Raw genomic sequence first — 14,938 nt, forward strand, 5'->3', positions numbered from 1 at the left:
GCCACAACTACATGATATATGATATATACTCTCTTGGAATACTGATATACTATAATTCAAACCTCTGTTTAATGGATTATCCTTCTTCAGTGAAGACAGAACCTTTTAACTTTTTTAAATTCAGTTCCTCAGTTGCAGTATAACAAAAAGTACAGTTCATACTGTGTGCCTCACCAGTGTTTGGACATAGAACTCTTCAATCTTACTTTCACAGAGAATGTTTTTGTTGTTTTGTAATGTTGCTCAAACATCACTTTGTTTAATGCATGTATCAGCTTTTAGTTTCATGTTTGCACTGGCTCAGTCCATATAGTTTTAATGGGCATTCAAGAAAAGTGAAATTCAGAGTGGAGGGTGCAGAATTGACTGATGTATTATAATGCTGACTGATGTAATAAAACTTACAGTAGACCGCAGAATGTGATATGTCAACTCTGCTTTGTATTTAGAGTGTTTAAAGGAGTACTTTACACATCTGTACTTTAAATTTGCAAAGTACAGATGAAACACAAGAGATATTTTGACACAACTAAATGTTTACTCTTGTGTGTGATGTGTATGATTTTGTGACTATGATAGAATGATATACCTACCACTTCCAGAAAAATAAAACCTTTTTTCTGATAATTTTTGTCAAATGCACAAGTTAAACTTCTAGTTGGTTTGCAATTGATTCTGTCCTTATTTTCTTTTATTTGCAGTTGACCAGGGTCTACAGCCACAAGTTTCTGAGTCTTCTGCCATACCAGTTGTGCCTGACCATCCCACCCCTTCCATAGCTGATGGTGAGCCCATCCTCCAGAGTGGAGACCCAGACCTTCCCCCCCAAGCTGCTGTAACCATCACTCCAACTGTTAGCTTTATAAATGGTAAACATGAGATCACACTGGAGCCACAGAGCCCAGAAGACAAGGAGGCTAAAGGTACCCAGATTTTGACAAATGTGACAACTCTGGGAGCAAGCGATGAAATAACCACAGTGTTTGATTATAGTTTGACCAGTCTCCCTGTTGATAGCACCACTGAATCAGCAGAGGAACCCACAGCAATGCTAACCTCTACAGAGATCCCAGATGTTGATTACTATGACCCTTATATAATCCCAGTAGTCGAATCAACACCTCCTCACATATCCCCTGAAGTAAATGAGCTGACGACAAAAGGCCCCACACAGAAAGATACAACCTCCTTTCCTGCCTCAACAATGGAGGATGCGGCTCCATCAAGAACAACACTGAAAACTGAGGTTAGTCCAGATGCAACAGAGGGGATGAGCGATGTCACAGCTACCTCTGCTGACTTTGTTCCTACAGTGCCACAAGCTGAGCCACAGGTCACCAAAGCAACTAAAGAAACCCAAACAACAAAGGTTGAGAAAACCACCACTGTCATCACCACATCTGTACTAGAAGTAGGCGAGTCAGGGAGGACTCCCACCTATGTGAAAACTGACTCAGATGTGACTCAGACAGAGATGGCTGAGGACCAGTCCCCTGTTACTTCTTCAACTGAACTGTACACAGCCAGAGATAATGCTGAGACCACAGAGGAAACAAAGAGCACATCTGCCACTCCAGCTGCTGAAGTAAGCTCTCAGTCTATGTTACAGACTGTGTACACTCCCTCCTCTGATGACGCTGATGGGAAAACACCAACATCAACCGCTAGAGACTCACAGAGCTCCACTCAAGATGCGGAGGGAGGAAAAGAGACCCAAACCCCGAAAGAATTTGCCTTCAGCACAACGACTCCTTCAGTATCTGGTAGTTCAGCCTCTCCTGAACAGACAGACAAGACTGAGATAACATCAGCTATAGATATCGGCAGCACTGAATCATCAGCATCTGAAACACTCACCTTAGCTGTAAATTCAGAGGGTGCAGTCACAGGTCAGGCCAGAGGTACAGACAGCCAAATGCCTTCCATCTCACCTACTGAAAAAGTTGCGATTGATGCAATGTCTACATCAGAGGAGGGTTCAGGGGGTCAAACAGTACACATGTTTACAACTGGCCCACCATCACATACCTCTGCAGGGTCTGTGACATCATCTTCAATATTAAGTGGAACAGATCAGGCAACATTGTCTAGTGAATTAACATTACAAACAGAACAATCTGCACGCACTGATAAAACATCCATTCCTGCCACTGGTGAGTTGGAAAAAACGTCAACACCCACCACTATGCGTGAGGGGTGGAAACAAGGAGAGACAACTCCTCCTCCCTCTCAAGAATCCATTGCGACCACTGCTTCCCCCTTATACAGTGCTATCAAAATTATCACATCAACAATGGCCTCATTTACTGAATATTTCAGTCAGTACTCAACACAAAGTGCATCACTGATGACTGAATTGCCTGACCAAACAGTGGATACAAGAGAGATGACTGCCACTGTTGCCACAAATGAGGAGAGTTCAATAAATCAGACCTTCTCAACTCTAGCAGCGTCTACTTCTCCATTAATTAGCTCAGTCAAACAAGATGATGCTATTTCAATTGTAGTTTCAACAGCAAAAACCTCCAGTGTAACTGAGGACACAAAACAGATACAAACTGTATCAGTGACTCCATTTAGTGGCATTATTAGCAGTGAGCGCACAATAGAGGAGACGGTTCCTTCCATCAGTGGATCAACCATGAGCCCTGAAACAGCATCATTCCTCTTTTCCACAGATTCAGATGGTTCTAGAGACAGAACTAATGATTTCACTGACAAATCACTCATCACAGCAACTTCTGTATCTTCAATGTTTAGTACAGAGTCCCCATCAGTCACAGGATCACCTAAAACTGAAACAACTGAAAGATCAAAACCAACTTTTCCAACAGCTTCATCACTCTTCAGTACTGAGAAACCAACCTCAGTGTCACCTGAAGCGCAAAAGACTGCAACCACAAGTCAGACTGAAAAATCATCAGTAACAGTAGAGGCAGGCTCAAACTGGCAAACAACAGAGGAAGAGAGCTCAGGTGAACCGACTTCTGAGGTTTCCAGCAAAGGCACTGCAACTCCAACAACCTCCTCATTGTTTAGCACAGAGACGCCAACGGCACTGCCAGTTACACAAGTCAGTGCTGGCACCGGGCAGACGGACAAGCCCTCAATCTCTCCCATCACTGATAAGACAGAGCAAACTTCCATTGTCACTCCAGCAGATGAGGATGGCTCAGGTGATAAAACCCAAGACATGTTCACTCAGACCTCTACTGTGACAAGTACATCTTCTTTCTATAGTACTGACGCACCAACAGCAAGGTCACCTGGAACCACAGAAAGCCTTGAAACAGACAAGACAAAAGTTCCATCACTTACAGGACAGACAACCATTTCTCCAGTTCCTAATGAGACACAATCAAGCTCAATTACAATGTCTCCAAGTATGGCCTCTGTTTCCTCATCCACTCTTAATGATATCGTGGAGGATGACACTAGCACTGAGCCTGCGATGGTGGAGTCTATGGCTTCCATCAGTGGATCGAGTTTCAGCCCTGAAACAGCATCAGTCCTCTTTCCCACAAGTACTGAAGGCTCTGGAGAGGGCACTGTCTTTTGGACTGACAAATCACTCATCACAGCAACTTCTGTATCTTCAATGTTTAATACAGAGTCCCCATCAGTCACAGGATCACCTAAAACTGAAACAAGTGAAACATCAAAACCAACTTTTCCAACAGCTTCATCACTCTTCAGTACTGAGAAACCAACCTCAGTGTCACCTGAAGCGCAAAAGACTGCAACCACAAGTCAGACTGAAAAATCATCAGTAACAGTAGAGGCAGGCTCAAACTGGTCAACAACAGAGGAAGAGAGCTCAGGCGAACCGACTTCTGAGGTTTCCAGCAATGGCACTGCAACTCCATCAGCCTCCTCATTGTTTAGCACAGAGACGCCAATGGCACTGCCAGTTACTCAAGTCAGTGCTGGCACCGGTCATACGGACAAGCCCTCAATCTCTCCCATCACTGAAACAGACGAGACAAAAGTTCCATCACTTACAGGACAGACAACCATTTCTCCAATTCCTGATGAGACACAATCAAGCTCAATTACAATGTCTCCAAGTATGGCCTCTGTTTCCTCATCCGCTGTTAATGATATCGTGGATGATGACATTAGCACTGAGCCTGCAATGGTTGAGTCTATGCCTTCCATCAGTGGATCGACTTTCAGCCCTGAAACAGCATCAGTCCTCTTTCCCACAAGTACTGAAGGCTCTGGAGAGGGCACTATCTTTTGGACTGACGAATCACTCATCACAGCAACTTCTGTATCTTCAATGTTTAGTACAGAGTCCCCATCAGTCACAGGAGCACCTAAAACTGAAACAAGTGAAACATCAAAACCAACTTTTCCAACAGCTTCATCACTCTTCAGTACTGAGAAACCAACCTCAGTGTCACCTGAAGCGCAAAAGACTGCAACCACAAGTCAGACTGAAAAATCATCAGTGACAGTAGAGGCAGGCTCAAACTGGCAAACAACAGAGGAAGAGAGCTCAGGTGAACCGACTTCTGAGGTTTCCAGCAATGGCACTGCAACTCCATCAGCCTCCTCATTGTTTAGCACAGAGACGCCAACGGCACTGCCAGTTACACAAGTCAGTGCTGGCACCGGTCATACTGACAAGCCCTCAATCTCTCCCATCACTGAAACAGACGAGACAAAAGTTCCATCACTTACAGGACAGACAACCATTTCTCCAATTCCCGATGAGACACAATCAAGCTCAATTACAATGTCTCCAAGTATGGCCTCTGTTTCCTCATCCACTGTTAACGATATCGTGGACGATGACATTAGCACTGAGCCTGCAATGGTTGAGTCTATGCCTTCCATCAGTGGATCGACTTTCAGCCCTGAAACAGCATCAGTCCTCTTTCCCACAAGTACTGAAGGCTCTGGAGAGGGCACTATGTTTTGGACTGACGAATCACTCATCACAGCAACTTCTGTATCTTCAATGTTTAGTACAGAGTCCCCATCAGTCACAGGATCACCTAAAACTGAAACAAGTGAAACATCAAAACCCTCTTTTCCAACAGCTTCATCACTGTTCAGTACTGAGAAACCAACCTCAGTGTCACCTGAAGCGCAAAAGACTGCAACCACAAGTCAGACTGAAAAATCATCAGTAACAGTAGAGGCAGGCTCAAACTGGCAAACAACAGAGGAAGAGAGCTCAGGTGAACCGACTTCTGAGGTTTCTAGCAAAGGCACTGCAACTCCAACAGCCTCCTCATTGTTTAGCACAGAGACGCCAACGGCACTGCCAGTTACACAAGTCAGTGCTGGCACCGGTCATACTGACAAGCCCTCAATCTCTCCCATCACTGATAAGACAGAGCAAACTTCCATTGTCACTCCAGTAGATGAGGATGGCTCAGGTGATAAAACCCAAGACATGTTCACTCAGACTTCTACTGTGACAAGTACATCTTCTTTCTATAGTACTGATGCACCAACAGCAAGATCACCTGGAACCACAGAAAGCCTTGAAACAGACAAGACAAAAGTTCCATCACTTACAGGACGGACAACCATTTCTCCAATTCCTGATGAGACACAATCAAGCTCAATTACAATGTCTCCAAGTATGGCCTCTGTTTCCTCATCCGCTGTTAATGATATCGTGGACGATGACATTAGCACTGAGCCTGCAATGGTTGAGTCTATGCCTTCCATCAGTGGATCGACTTTCAGCCCTGAAACAGCATCAGTCCTCTTTCCCACAAGTACTGAAGGCTCTGGAGAGGGCACTATCTTTTGGACTGACGAATCACTCATCACAGCAACTTCTGTATCTTCAATGTTTAGTACAGAGTCCCCATCAGTCACAGGAGCACCTAAAACTGAAACAAGTGAAACATCAAAACCAACTTTTCCAACAGCTTCATCACTCTTCAGTACTGAGAAACCAACCTCAGTGTCACCTGAAGCGCAAAAGACTGCAACCACAAGTCAGACTGAAAAATCATCAGTGACAGTAGAGGCAGGCTCAAACTGGCAAACAACAGAGGAAGAGAGCTCAGGTGAACCGACTTCTGAGGTTTCCAGCAATGGCACTGCAACTCCATCAGCCTCCTCATTGTTTAGCACAGAGACGCCAACGGCACTGCCAGTTACACAAGTCAGTGCTGGCACCGGTCATACTGACAAGCCCTCAATCTCTCCCATCACTGAAACAGACGAGACAAAAGTTCCATCACTTACAGGACAGACAACCATTTCTCCAATTCCCGATGAGACACAATCAAGCTCAATTACAATGTCTCCAAGTATGGCCTCTGTTTCCTCATCCACTGTTAACGATATCGTGGACGATGACATTAGCACTGAGCCTGCAATGGTTGAGTCTATGCCTTCCATCAGTGGATCGACTTTCAGCCCTGAAACAGCATCAGTCCTCTTTCCCACAAGTACTGAAGGCTCTGGAGAGGGCACTATGTTTTGGACTGACGAATCACTCATCACAGCAACTTCTGTATCTTCAATGTTTAGTACAGAGTCCCCATCAGTCACAGGATCACCTAAAACTGAAACAAGTGAAACATCAAAACCCTCTTTTCCAACAGCTTCATCACTGTTCAGTACTGAGAAACCAACCTCAGTGTCACCTGAAGCGCAAAAGACTGCAACCACAAGTCAGACTGAAAAATCATCAGTAACAGTAGAGGCAGGCTCAAACTGGCAAACAACAGAGGAAGAGAGCTCAGGTGAACCGACTTCTGAGGTTTCTAGCAAAGGCACTGCAACTCCAACAGCCTCCTCATTGTTTAGCACAGAGACGCCAACGGCACTGCCAGTTACACAAGTCAGTGCTGGCACCGGTCATACTGACAAGCCCTCAATCTCTCCCATCACTGATAAGACAGAGCAAACTTCCATTGTCACTCCAGTAGATGAGGATGGCTCAGGTGATAAAACCCAAGACATGTTCACTCAGACTTCTACTGTGACAAGTACATCTTCTTTCTATAGTACTGATGCACCAACAGCAAGATCACCTGGAACCACAGAAAGCCTTGAAACAGACAAGACAAAAGTTCCATCACTTACAGGACAGACAACCATTTCTCCAATTCCTGATGAGACACAATCAAGCTCAATTACAATGTCTCCAAGTATGGCCTCTGTTTCCTCATCCGCTGTTAATGATATCGTGGACGATGACATTAGCACTGAGCCTGCAATGGTTGAGTCTATGCCTTCCATCAGTGGATCGACTTTCAGCCCTGAAACAGCATCAGTCCTCTTTCCCACAAGTACTGAAGGCTCTGGAGAGGGCACTATCTTTTGGACTGACGAATCACTCATCACAGCAACTTCTGTATCTTCAATGTTTAGTACAGAGTCCCCATCAGTCACAGGAGCACCTAAAACTGAAACAAGTGAAACATCAAAACCCTCTTTTCCAACAGCTTCATCACTCTTCAGTACTGAGAAACCAACCTCAGTGTCACCTGAAGCGCAAAAGACTGCAACTACAAGTCAGACTGAAAAATCATCAGTAACAGTAGAGCCAGGCTCAAACTGGCAAACAACAGAGGAAGAGAGCTCAGGTGAACCGACTGCTGAGTTTTCCAGCAACGGCACTGCAACTCCATCAGCCTCCTCATTGTTTAGCACAGACACGCCAACGGCACTGCCAGTTACACAAGTCAGTGCTGGCACCAGTCATACGGACAAGCCCTCAATCTCTCCCATCACTGATAAGACAGAGCAAACTTCCATTGTCACTCCAGTAGATGGGGATGGCTCAGGCGATAAAACCCAAGACATGTTCACTCAGACCTCTACTGTGACAAGTACATCTTCTTTCCATAGTACTGATGCACCAACAGCAAGATCACCTGGAATCACAGAAAGCCTTGAAACAGACAAGACAAAAGTTCCATCACTTACAGGACAGACAACCATTTCTCCAATTCCTGATGAGACACAATCAAGCTCAATTACAGTGTCTCCAAGTATGGCCTCTGTTTCCTCATCCACTGTTAATGATACCGTGGAGGATGACATTAGCACTGAGCCTGCATTGGTGGAGTCTATGCCTTCCATCAGTGGATCGACTTTCAGCCCTGAAACAGCATCAGTCCTCTTTCCCACAAGTACTGAAGGCTCTGGAGAGGGCACTATCTTTTGGACTGATGAATCACTCATCACAGCAACTTCTGTATCTTCAATGTTTAGTACAGAGTCCCCATCAGTCACAGGATCACCTAAAACTGTAACAAGTGAAACATCAAAACCCGCTTTTCCAACAGCTTCATCACTCTTCAGTACTGAGAAACCAACCTCAGTGTCACCTGAAGCGCAAAAGACTGCAACCACAAGTCAGACTGAAAAATCATCAGTATCATTAGAGGCAGGCTCAAACTGGCAAACAACAGAGGAAGAGAGCTCAGGTGAACCGACTTCTGAGGTTTCCAGCAAAGACACTGCAGCTCCATCAGCCTCCTCATTGTTTAGCACAGAGACGCCAACGGCACTGCCAGTTACACAAGTCAGTGCTGGCACCAGTCATACGGACAAGCCCTCAATCTCTCCCATCACTGATAAGACAGAGCAAACTTCCATTGTCACTCCAGCAGATGAGGATGGCTCAGGTGATAAAACCCAAGACATGTTCACTCAGACCTCTACTGTGACAAGTACATCTTCTTTCCATAGTACTGATGCACCAACAGCAAGATCACCTGGAACCACAGAAAGCTTTGAAACAGACGCGACAAAAGTTCCATCACTTACAGGACAGACAACCATTTCTCCAATTCCTGATGAGACACAATCAAGCTCAATTACAGTGTCTCCAAGTATGGCCTCTGTTTCCTCATCCACTGTTAATGATACCGTGGAGGATGACATTAGCACTGAGCCTGCATTGGTGGAGTCTATGCCTTCCATCAGTGGATCGACTTTCAGCCCTGAAACAGCATCAGTCCTCTTTCCCACAAGTACTGAAGGCTCTGGAGAGGGCACTATCTTTTGGACTGACGAATCACTCATCACAGCAACTTCTGTATCTTCAATGTTTAGTACAGAGTCCCCATCAGTCACAGGAGCACCTAAAACTGAAACAAGTGAAACATCAAAACCCTCTTTTCCAACAGCTTCATCACTCTTCAGTACTGAGAAACCAACCTCAGTGTCACCTGAAGCGCAAAAGACTGCAACCACAAGTCAGACTGAAAAATCATCAGTAACAGTAGAGCCAGGCTCAAACTGGCAAACAACAGAGGAAGAGAGCTCAGGTGAACCGACTGCTGAGGTTTCCAGCAACGGCACTGCAACTCCATCAGCCTCCTCATTGTTTAGCACAGACACGCCAACGGCACTGCCAGTTACACAAGTCAGTGCTGGCACCAGTCATACGGACAAGCCCTCAATCTCTCCCATCACTGATAAGACAGAGCAAACTTCCATTGTCACTCCAGTAGATGGGGATGGCTCAGGCGATAAAACCCAAGACATGTTCACTCAGACCTCTACTGTGACAAGTACATCTTCTTTCTATAGTACTGATGCACCAACAGCAAGATCACCTGGAATCACAGAAAGCCTTGAAACAGACAAGACAAAAGTTCCATCACTTACAGGACAGACAACCATTTCTCCAATTCCTGATGAGACACAATCAAGCTCAATTACAGTGTCTCCAAGTATGGCCTCTGTTTCCTCATCCACTGTTAATGATACCGTGGAGGATGACATTAGCACTGAGCCTGCATTGGTGGAGTCTATGCCTTCCATCAGTGGATCGACTTTCAGCCCTGAAACAGCATCAGTCCTCTTTCCCACAAGTACTGAAGGCTCTGGAGAGGGCACTATCTTTTGGACTGATGAATCACTCATCACAGCAACTTCTGTATCTTCAATGTTTAGTACAGAGTCCCCATCAGTCACAGGATCACCTAAAACTGTAACAAGTGAAACATCAAAACCCGCTTTTCCAACAGCTTCATCACTCTTCAGTACTGAGAAACCAACCTCAGTGTCACCTGAAGCGCAAAAGACTGCAACCACAAGTCAGACTGAAAAATCATCAGTATCATTAGAGGCAGGCTCAAACTGGCAAACAACAGAGGAAGAGAGCTCAGGTGAACCGACTTCTGAGGTTTCCAGCAAAGACACTGCAGCTCCATCAGCCTCCTCATTGTTTAGCACAGAGACGCCAACGGCACTGCCAGTTACACAAGTCAGTGCTGGCACCAGTCATACGGACAAGCCCTCAATCTCTCCCATCACTGATAAGACAGAGCAAACTTCCATTGTCACTCCAGCAGATGAGGATGGCTCAGGTGATAAAACCCAAGACATGTTCACTCAGACCTCTACTGTGACAAGTACATCTTCTTTCCATAGTACTGATGCACCAACAGCAAGATCACCTGGAACCACAGAAAGCTTTGAAACAGACGCGACAAAAGTTCCATCACTTACAGGACAGACAACCATTTCTCCAATTCCTGATGAGACACAATCAAGCTCAATTACAGTGTCTCCAAGTATGGCCTCTGTTTCCTCATCCACTGTTAATGATACCGTGGAGGATGACATTAGCACTGAGCCTGCATTGGTGGAGTCTATGCCTTCCATCAGTGGATCGACTTTCAGCCCTGAAACAGCATCAGTCCTCTTTCCCACAAGTACTGAAGGCTCTGGAGAGGGCACTATCTTTTGGACTGACGAATCACTCATCACAGCAACTTCTGTATCTTCAATGTTTAGTACAGAGTCCCCATCAGTCACAGGAGCACCTAAAACTGAAACAAGTGAAACATCAAAACCCTCTTTTCCAACAGCTTCATCACTCTTCAGTACTGAGAAACCAACCTCAGTGTCACCTGAAGCGCAAAAGACTGCAACCACAAGTCAGACTGAAAAATCATCAGTGACAGTAGAGGCAGGCTCAAACTGGCAAACAACAGAGGAAGAGAGCTCAGGTGAACCGACTGCTGAGGTTTCCAGCAAAGGCACTGCAACTCCAACAACCTCCTCATTGTTTAGCACAGACACGCCAACGGCACTGCCAGTTACACAAGTCAGTGCTGGCACCGGTCATACGGACAAGCCCTCAATCTCTCCCATCACTGATAAGACAGAGCAAACTTCCATTGTCACTCCAGTAGATGAGGATGGCTCAGGTGATAAAACCCAAGACATGTTCACTCAGACCTCTACTGTGACAAGTACATCTTCTTTCTATAATACTGATGCACCAACAGCAAGATCACCTGGAACCACAGAAAGCCTTGAAACAGACGCGACAAAAGTTCCATCACTTACAGGACAGACAACCATTTCTCCAATTCCTGATGAGACACAATCAAGCTCAATTACAATGTCTCCAAGTATGGCCTCTGTTTCCTCATCCACTGTTAATGATACCGTGGAGGATGACATTAGCACTGAGCCTGCATTGGTGGAGTCTATGCCTTCCATCAGTGGATCGAGTTTCAGCCCTGAAACAGCATCAGTCCTCTTTCCCACAAGTACTGAAGGCTCTGGAGAGGGCACTATCTTTTGGACTGACGAATCACTCATCACAGCAACTTCTGTATCTTCAATGTTTAGTACAGAGTCCCCATCAGTCACAGGAGCACCTAAAACTGAAACAAGTGAAACATCAAAACCCTCTTTTCCAACAGCTTCATCACTCTTCAGTACTGAGAAACCAACCTCAGTGTCACCTGAAGCGCAAAAGACTGCAACCACAAGTCAGACTGAAAAATCATCAGTAACAGTAGAGCCAGGCTCAAACTGGCAAACAACAGAGGAAGAGAGCTCAGGTGAACCGACTGCTGAGGTTTCCAGCAACGGCACTGCAACTCCATCAGCCTCCTCATTGTTTAGCACAGACACGCCAACGGCACTGCCAGTTACACAAGTCAGTGCTGGCACCAGTCATACGGACAAGCCCTCAATCTCTCCCATCACTGATAAGACAGAGCAAACTTCCATTGTCACTCCAGTAGATGGGGATGGCTCAGGCGATAAAACCCAAGACATGTTCACTCAGACCTCTACTGTGACAAGTACATCTTCTTTCTATAGTACTGATGCACCAACAGCAAGATCACCTGGAATCACAGAAAGCCTTGAAACAGACAAGACAAAAGTTCCATCACTTACAGGACAGACAACCATTTCTCCAATTCCTGATGAGACACAATCAAGCTCAATTACAGTGTCTCCAAGTATGGCCTCTGTTTCCTCATCCACTGTTAATGATACCGTGGAGGATGACATTAGCACTGAGCCTGCATTGGTGGAGTCTATGCCTTCCATCAGTGGATCGACTTTCAGCCCTGAAACAGCATCAGTCCTCTTTCCCACAAGTACTGAAGGCTCTGGAGAGGGCACTATCTTTTGGACTGATGAATCACTCATCACAGCAACTTCTGTATCTTCAATGTTTAGTACAGAGTCCCCATCAGTCACAGGATCACCTAAAACTGTAACAAGTGAAACATCAAAACCCGCTTTTCCAACAGCTTCATCACTCTTCAGTACTGAGAAACCAACCTCAGTGTCACCTGAAGCGCAAAAGACTGCAACCACAAGTCAGACTGAAAAATCATCAGTATCATTAGAGGCAGGCTCAAACTGGCAAACAACAGAGGAAGAGAGCTCAGGTGAACCGACTTCTGAGGTTTCCAGCAAAGACACTGCAGCTCCATCAGCCTCCTCATTGTTTAGCACAGAGACGCCAACGGCACTGCCAGTTACACAAGTCAGTGCTGGCACCAGTCATACGGACAAGCCCTCAATCTCTCCCATCACTGATAAGACAGAGCAAACTTCCATTGTCACTCCAGCAGATGAGGATGGCTCAGGTGATAAAACCCAAGACATGTTCACTCAGACCTCTACTGTGACAAGTACATCTTCTTTCCATAGTACTGATGCACCAACAGCAAGATCACCTGGAACCACAGAAAGCTTTGAAACAGACGCGACAAAAGTTCCATCACTTACAGGACAGACAACCATTTCTCCAATTCCTGATGAGACACAATCAAGCTCAATTACAGTGTCTCCAAGTATGGCCTCTGTTTCCTCATCCACTGTTAATGATACCGTGGAGGATGACATTAGCACTGAGCCTGCATTGGTGGAGTCTATGCCTTCCATCAGTGGATCGACTTTCAGCCCTGAAACAGCATCAGTCCTCTTTCCCACAAGTACTGAAGGCTCTGGAGAGGGCACTATCTTTTGGACTGACGAATCACTCATCACAGCAACTTCTGTATCTTCAATGTTTAGTACAGAGTCCCCATCAGTCACAGGAGCACCTAAAACTGAAACAAGTGAAACATCAAAACCCTCTTTTCCAACAGCTTCATCACTCTTCAGTACTGAGAAACCAACCTCAGTGTCACCTGAAGCGCAAAAGACTGCAACCACAAGTCAGACTGAAAAATCATCAGTGACAGTAGAGGCAGGCTCAAACTGGCAAACAACAGAGGAAGAGAGCTCAGGTGAACCGACTGCTGAGGTTTCCAGCAAAGGCACTGCAACTCCAACAACCTCCTCATTGTTTAGCACAGACACGCCAACGGCACTGCCAGTTACACAAGTCAGTGCTGGCACCGGTCATACGGACAAGCCCTCAATCTCTCCCATCACTGATAAGACAGAGCAAACTTCCATTGTCACTCCAGTAGATGAGGATGGCTCAGGTGATAAAACCCAAGACATGTTCACTCAGACCTCTACTGTGACAAGTACATCTTCTTTCTATAATACTGATGCACCAACAGCAAGATCACCTGGAACCACAGAAAGCCTTGAAACAGACGCGACAAAAGTTCCATCACTTACAGGACAGACAACCATTTCTCCAATTCCTGATGAGACACAATCAAGCTCAATTACAATGTCTCCAAGTATGGCCTCTGTTTCCTCATCCACTGTTAATGATACCGTGGAGGATGACATTAGCACTGAGCCTGCATTGGTGGAGTCTATGCCTTCCATCAGTGGATCGAGTTTCAGCCCTGAAACAGCATCAGTCCTCTTTCCCACAAGTACTGAAGGCTCTGGAGAGGGCACTATCTTTTGGACTGACGAATCACTCATCACAGCAACTTCTGTATCTTCAATGTTTAGTACAGAGTCCCCATCAGTCACAGGAGCACCTAAAACTGAAACAAGTGAAACATCAAAACCCTCTTTTCCAACAGCTTCATCACTCTTCAGTACTGAGAAACCAACCTCAGTGTCACCTGAAGCGCAAAAGACTGCAACCACAAGTCAGACTGAAAAATCATCAGTAACAGTAGAGCCAGGCTCAAACTGGCAAACAACAGAGGAAGAGAGCTCAGGTGAACCGACTGCTGAGGTTTCCAGCAACGGCACTGCAACTCCATCAGCCTCCTCATTGTTTAGCACAGACACGCCAACGGCACTGCCAGTTACACAAGTCAGTGCTGGCACCAGTCATACGGACAAGCCCTCAATCTCTCCCATCACTGATAAGACAGAGCAAACTTCCATTGTCACTCCAGTAGATGGGGATGGCTCAGGCGATAAAACCCAAGACATATTCACTCAGACCTCTACTGTGACAAGTACATCTTCTTTCTATAGTACTGATGCACCAACAGCAAGATCACCTGGAATCACAGAAAGCCTTGAAACAGACAAGACAAAAGTTCCATCACTTACAGGACAGACAACCATTTCTCCAATTCCTGATGAGACACAATCAAGCTCAATTACAGTGTCTCCAAGTATGGCCTCTGTTTCCTCATCCACTGTTAATGATACCGTGGAGGATGACATTAGCACTGAGCCTGCATTGGTGGAGTCTATGCCTTCCATCAGTGGATCGAGTTTCAGCCCTGAAACAGCATCAGTCCTCTTTCCCACAAGTACTGAAGGCTCTGGAGAGGGCACTATCTTTTGGACTGATGAATCACTCATCACA

At 45.7% G+C, this 14,938-nt stretch overlaps 2 protein-coding genes across 2 annotated transcripts; both read left to right on the top strand.

Annotated features, from left to right (window-relative positions):
* Positions 1 to 4,753: 4,753 nt before the first annotated feature.
* On the top strand, positions 4,754 to 5,853 carry LOC311261903 (uncharacterized protein; the record flags this gene model as incomplete). Its single annotated transcript, XM_084360916.1, has 2 exons — positions 4,754 to 5,668; positions 5,821 to 5,853. 2 exons carry the CDS (start codon positions 4,754 to 4,756, stop codon positions 5,851 to 5,853), a joined length of 948 nt encoding a protein of 315 aa, XP_084217042.1.
* A 430-nt stretch (positions 5,854 to 6,283) lies between these two features.
* On the top strand, positions 6,284 to 14,935 carry LOC311261904 (uncharacterized protein; the record flags this gene model as incomplete). The annotated part of the gene is made up of 1 exon (XM_084360917.1): positions 6,284 to 14,935. A coding segment is annotated over one exon (8,652 nt), but the record flags the coding sequence as incomplete, so codon positions are not given.
* Between the last annotated feature and the right edge of the window lie 3 nt (positions 14,936 to 14,938).

This window comes from Pagrus pagrus, assembly GCF_965226575.1.
Source record: "Pagrus pagrus genome assembly, chromosome: 8".
Classification (NCBI taxonomy): domain Eukaryota; kingdom Metazoa; phylum Chordata; class Actinopteri; order Spariformes; family Sparidae; genus Pagrus; species Pagrus pagrus.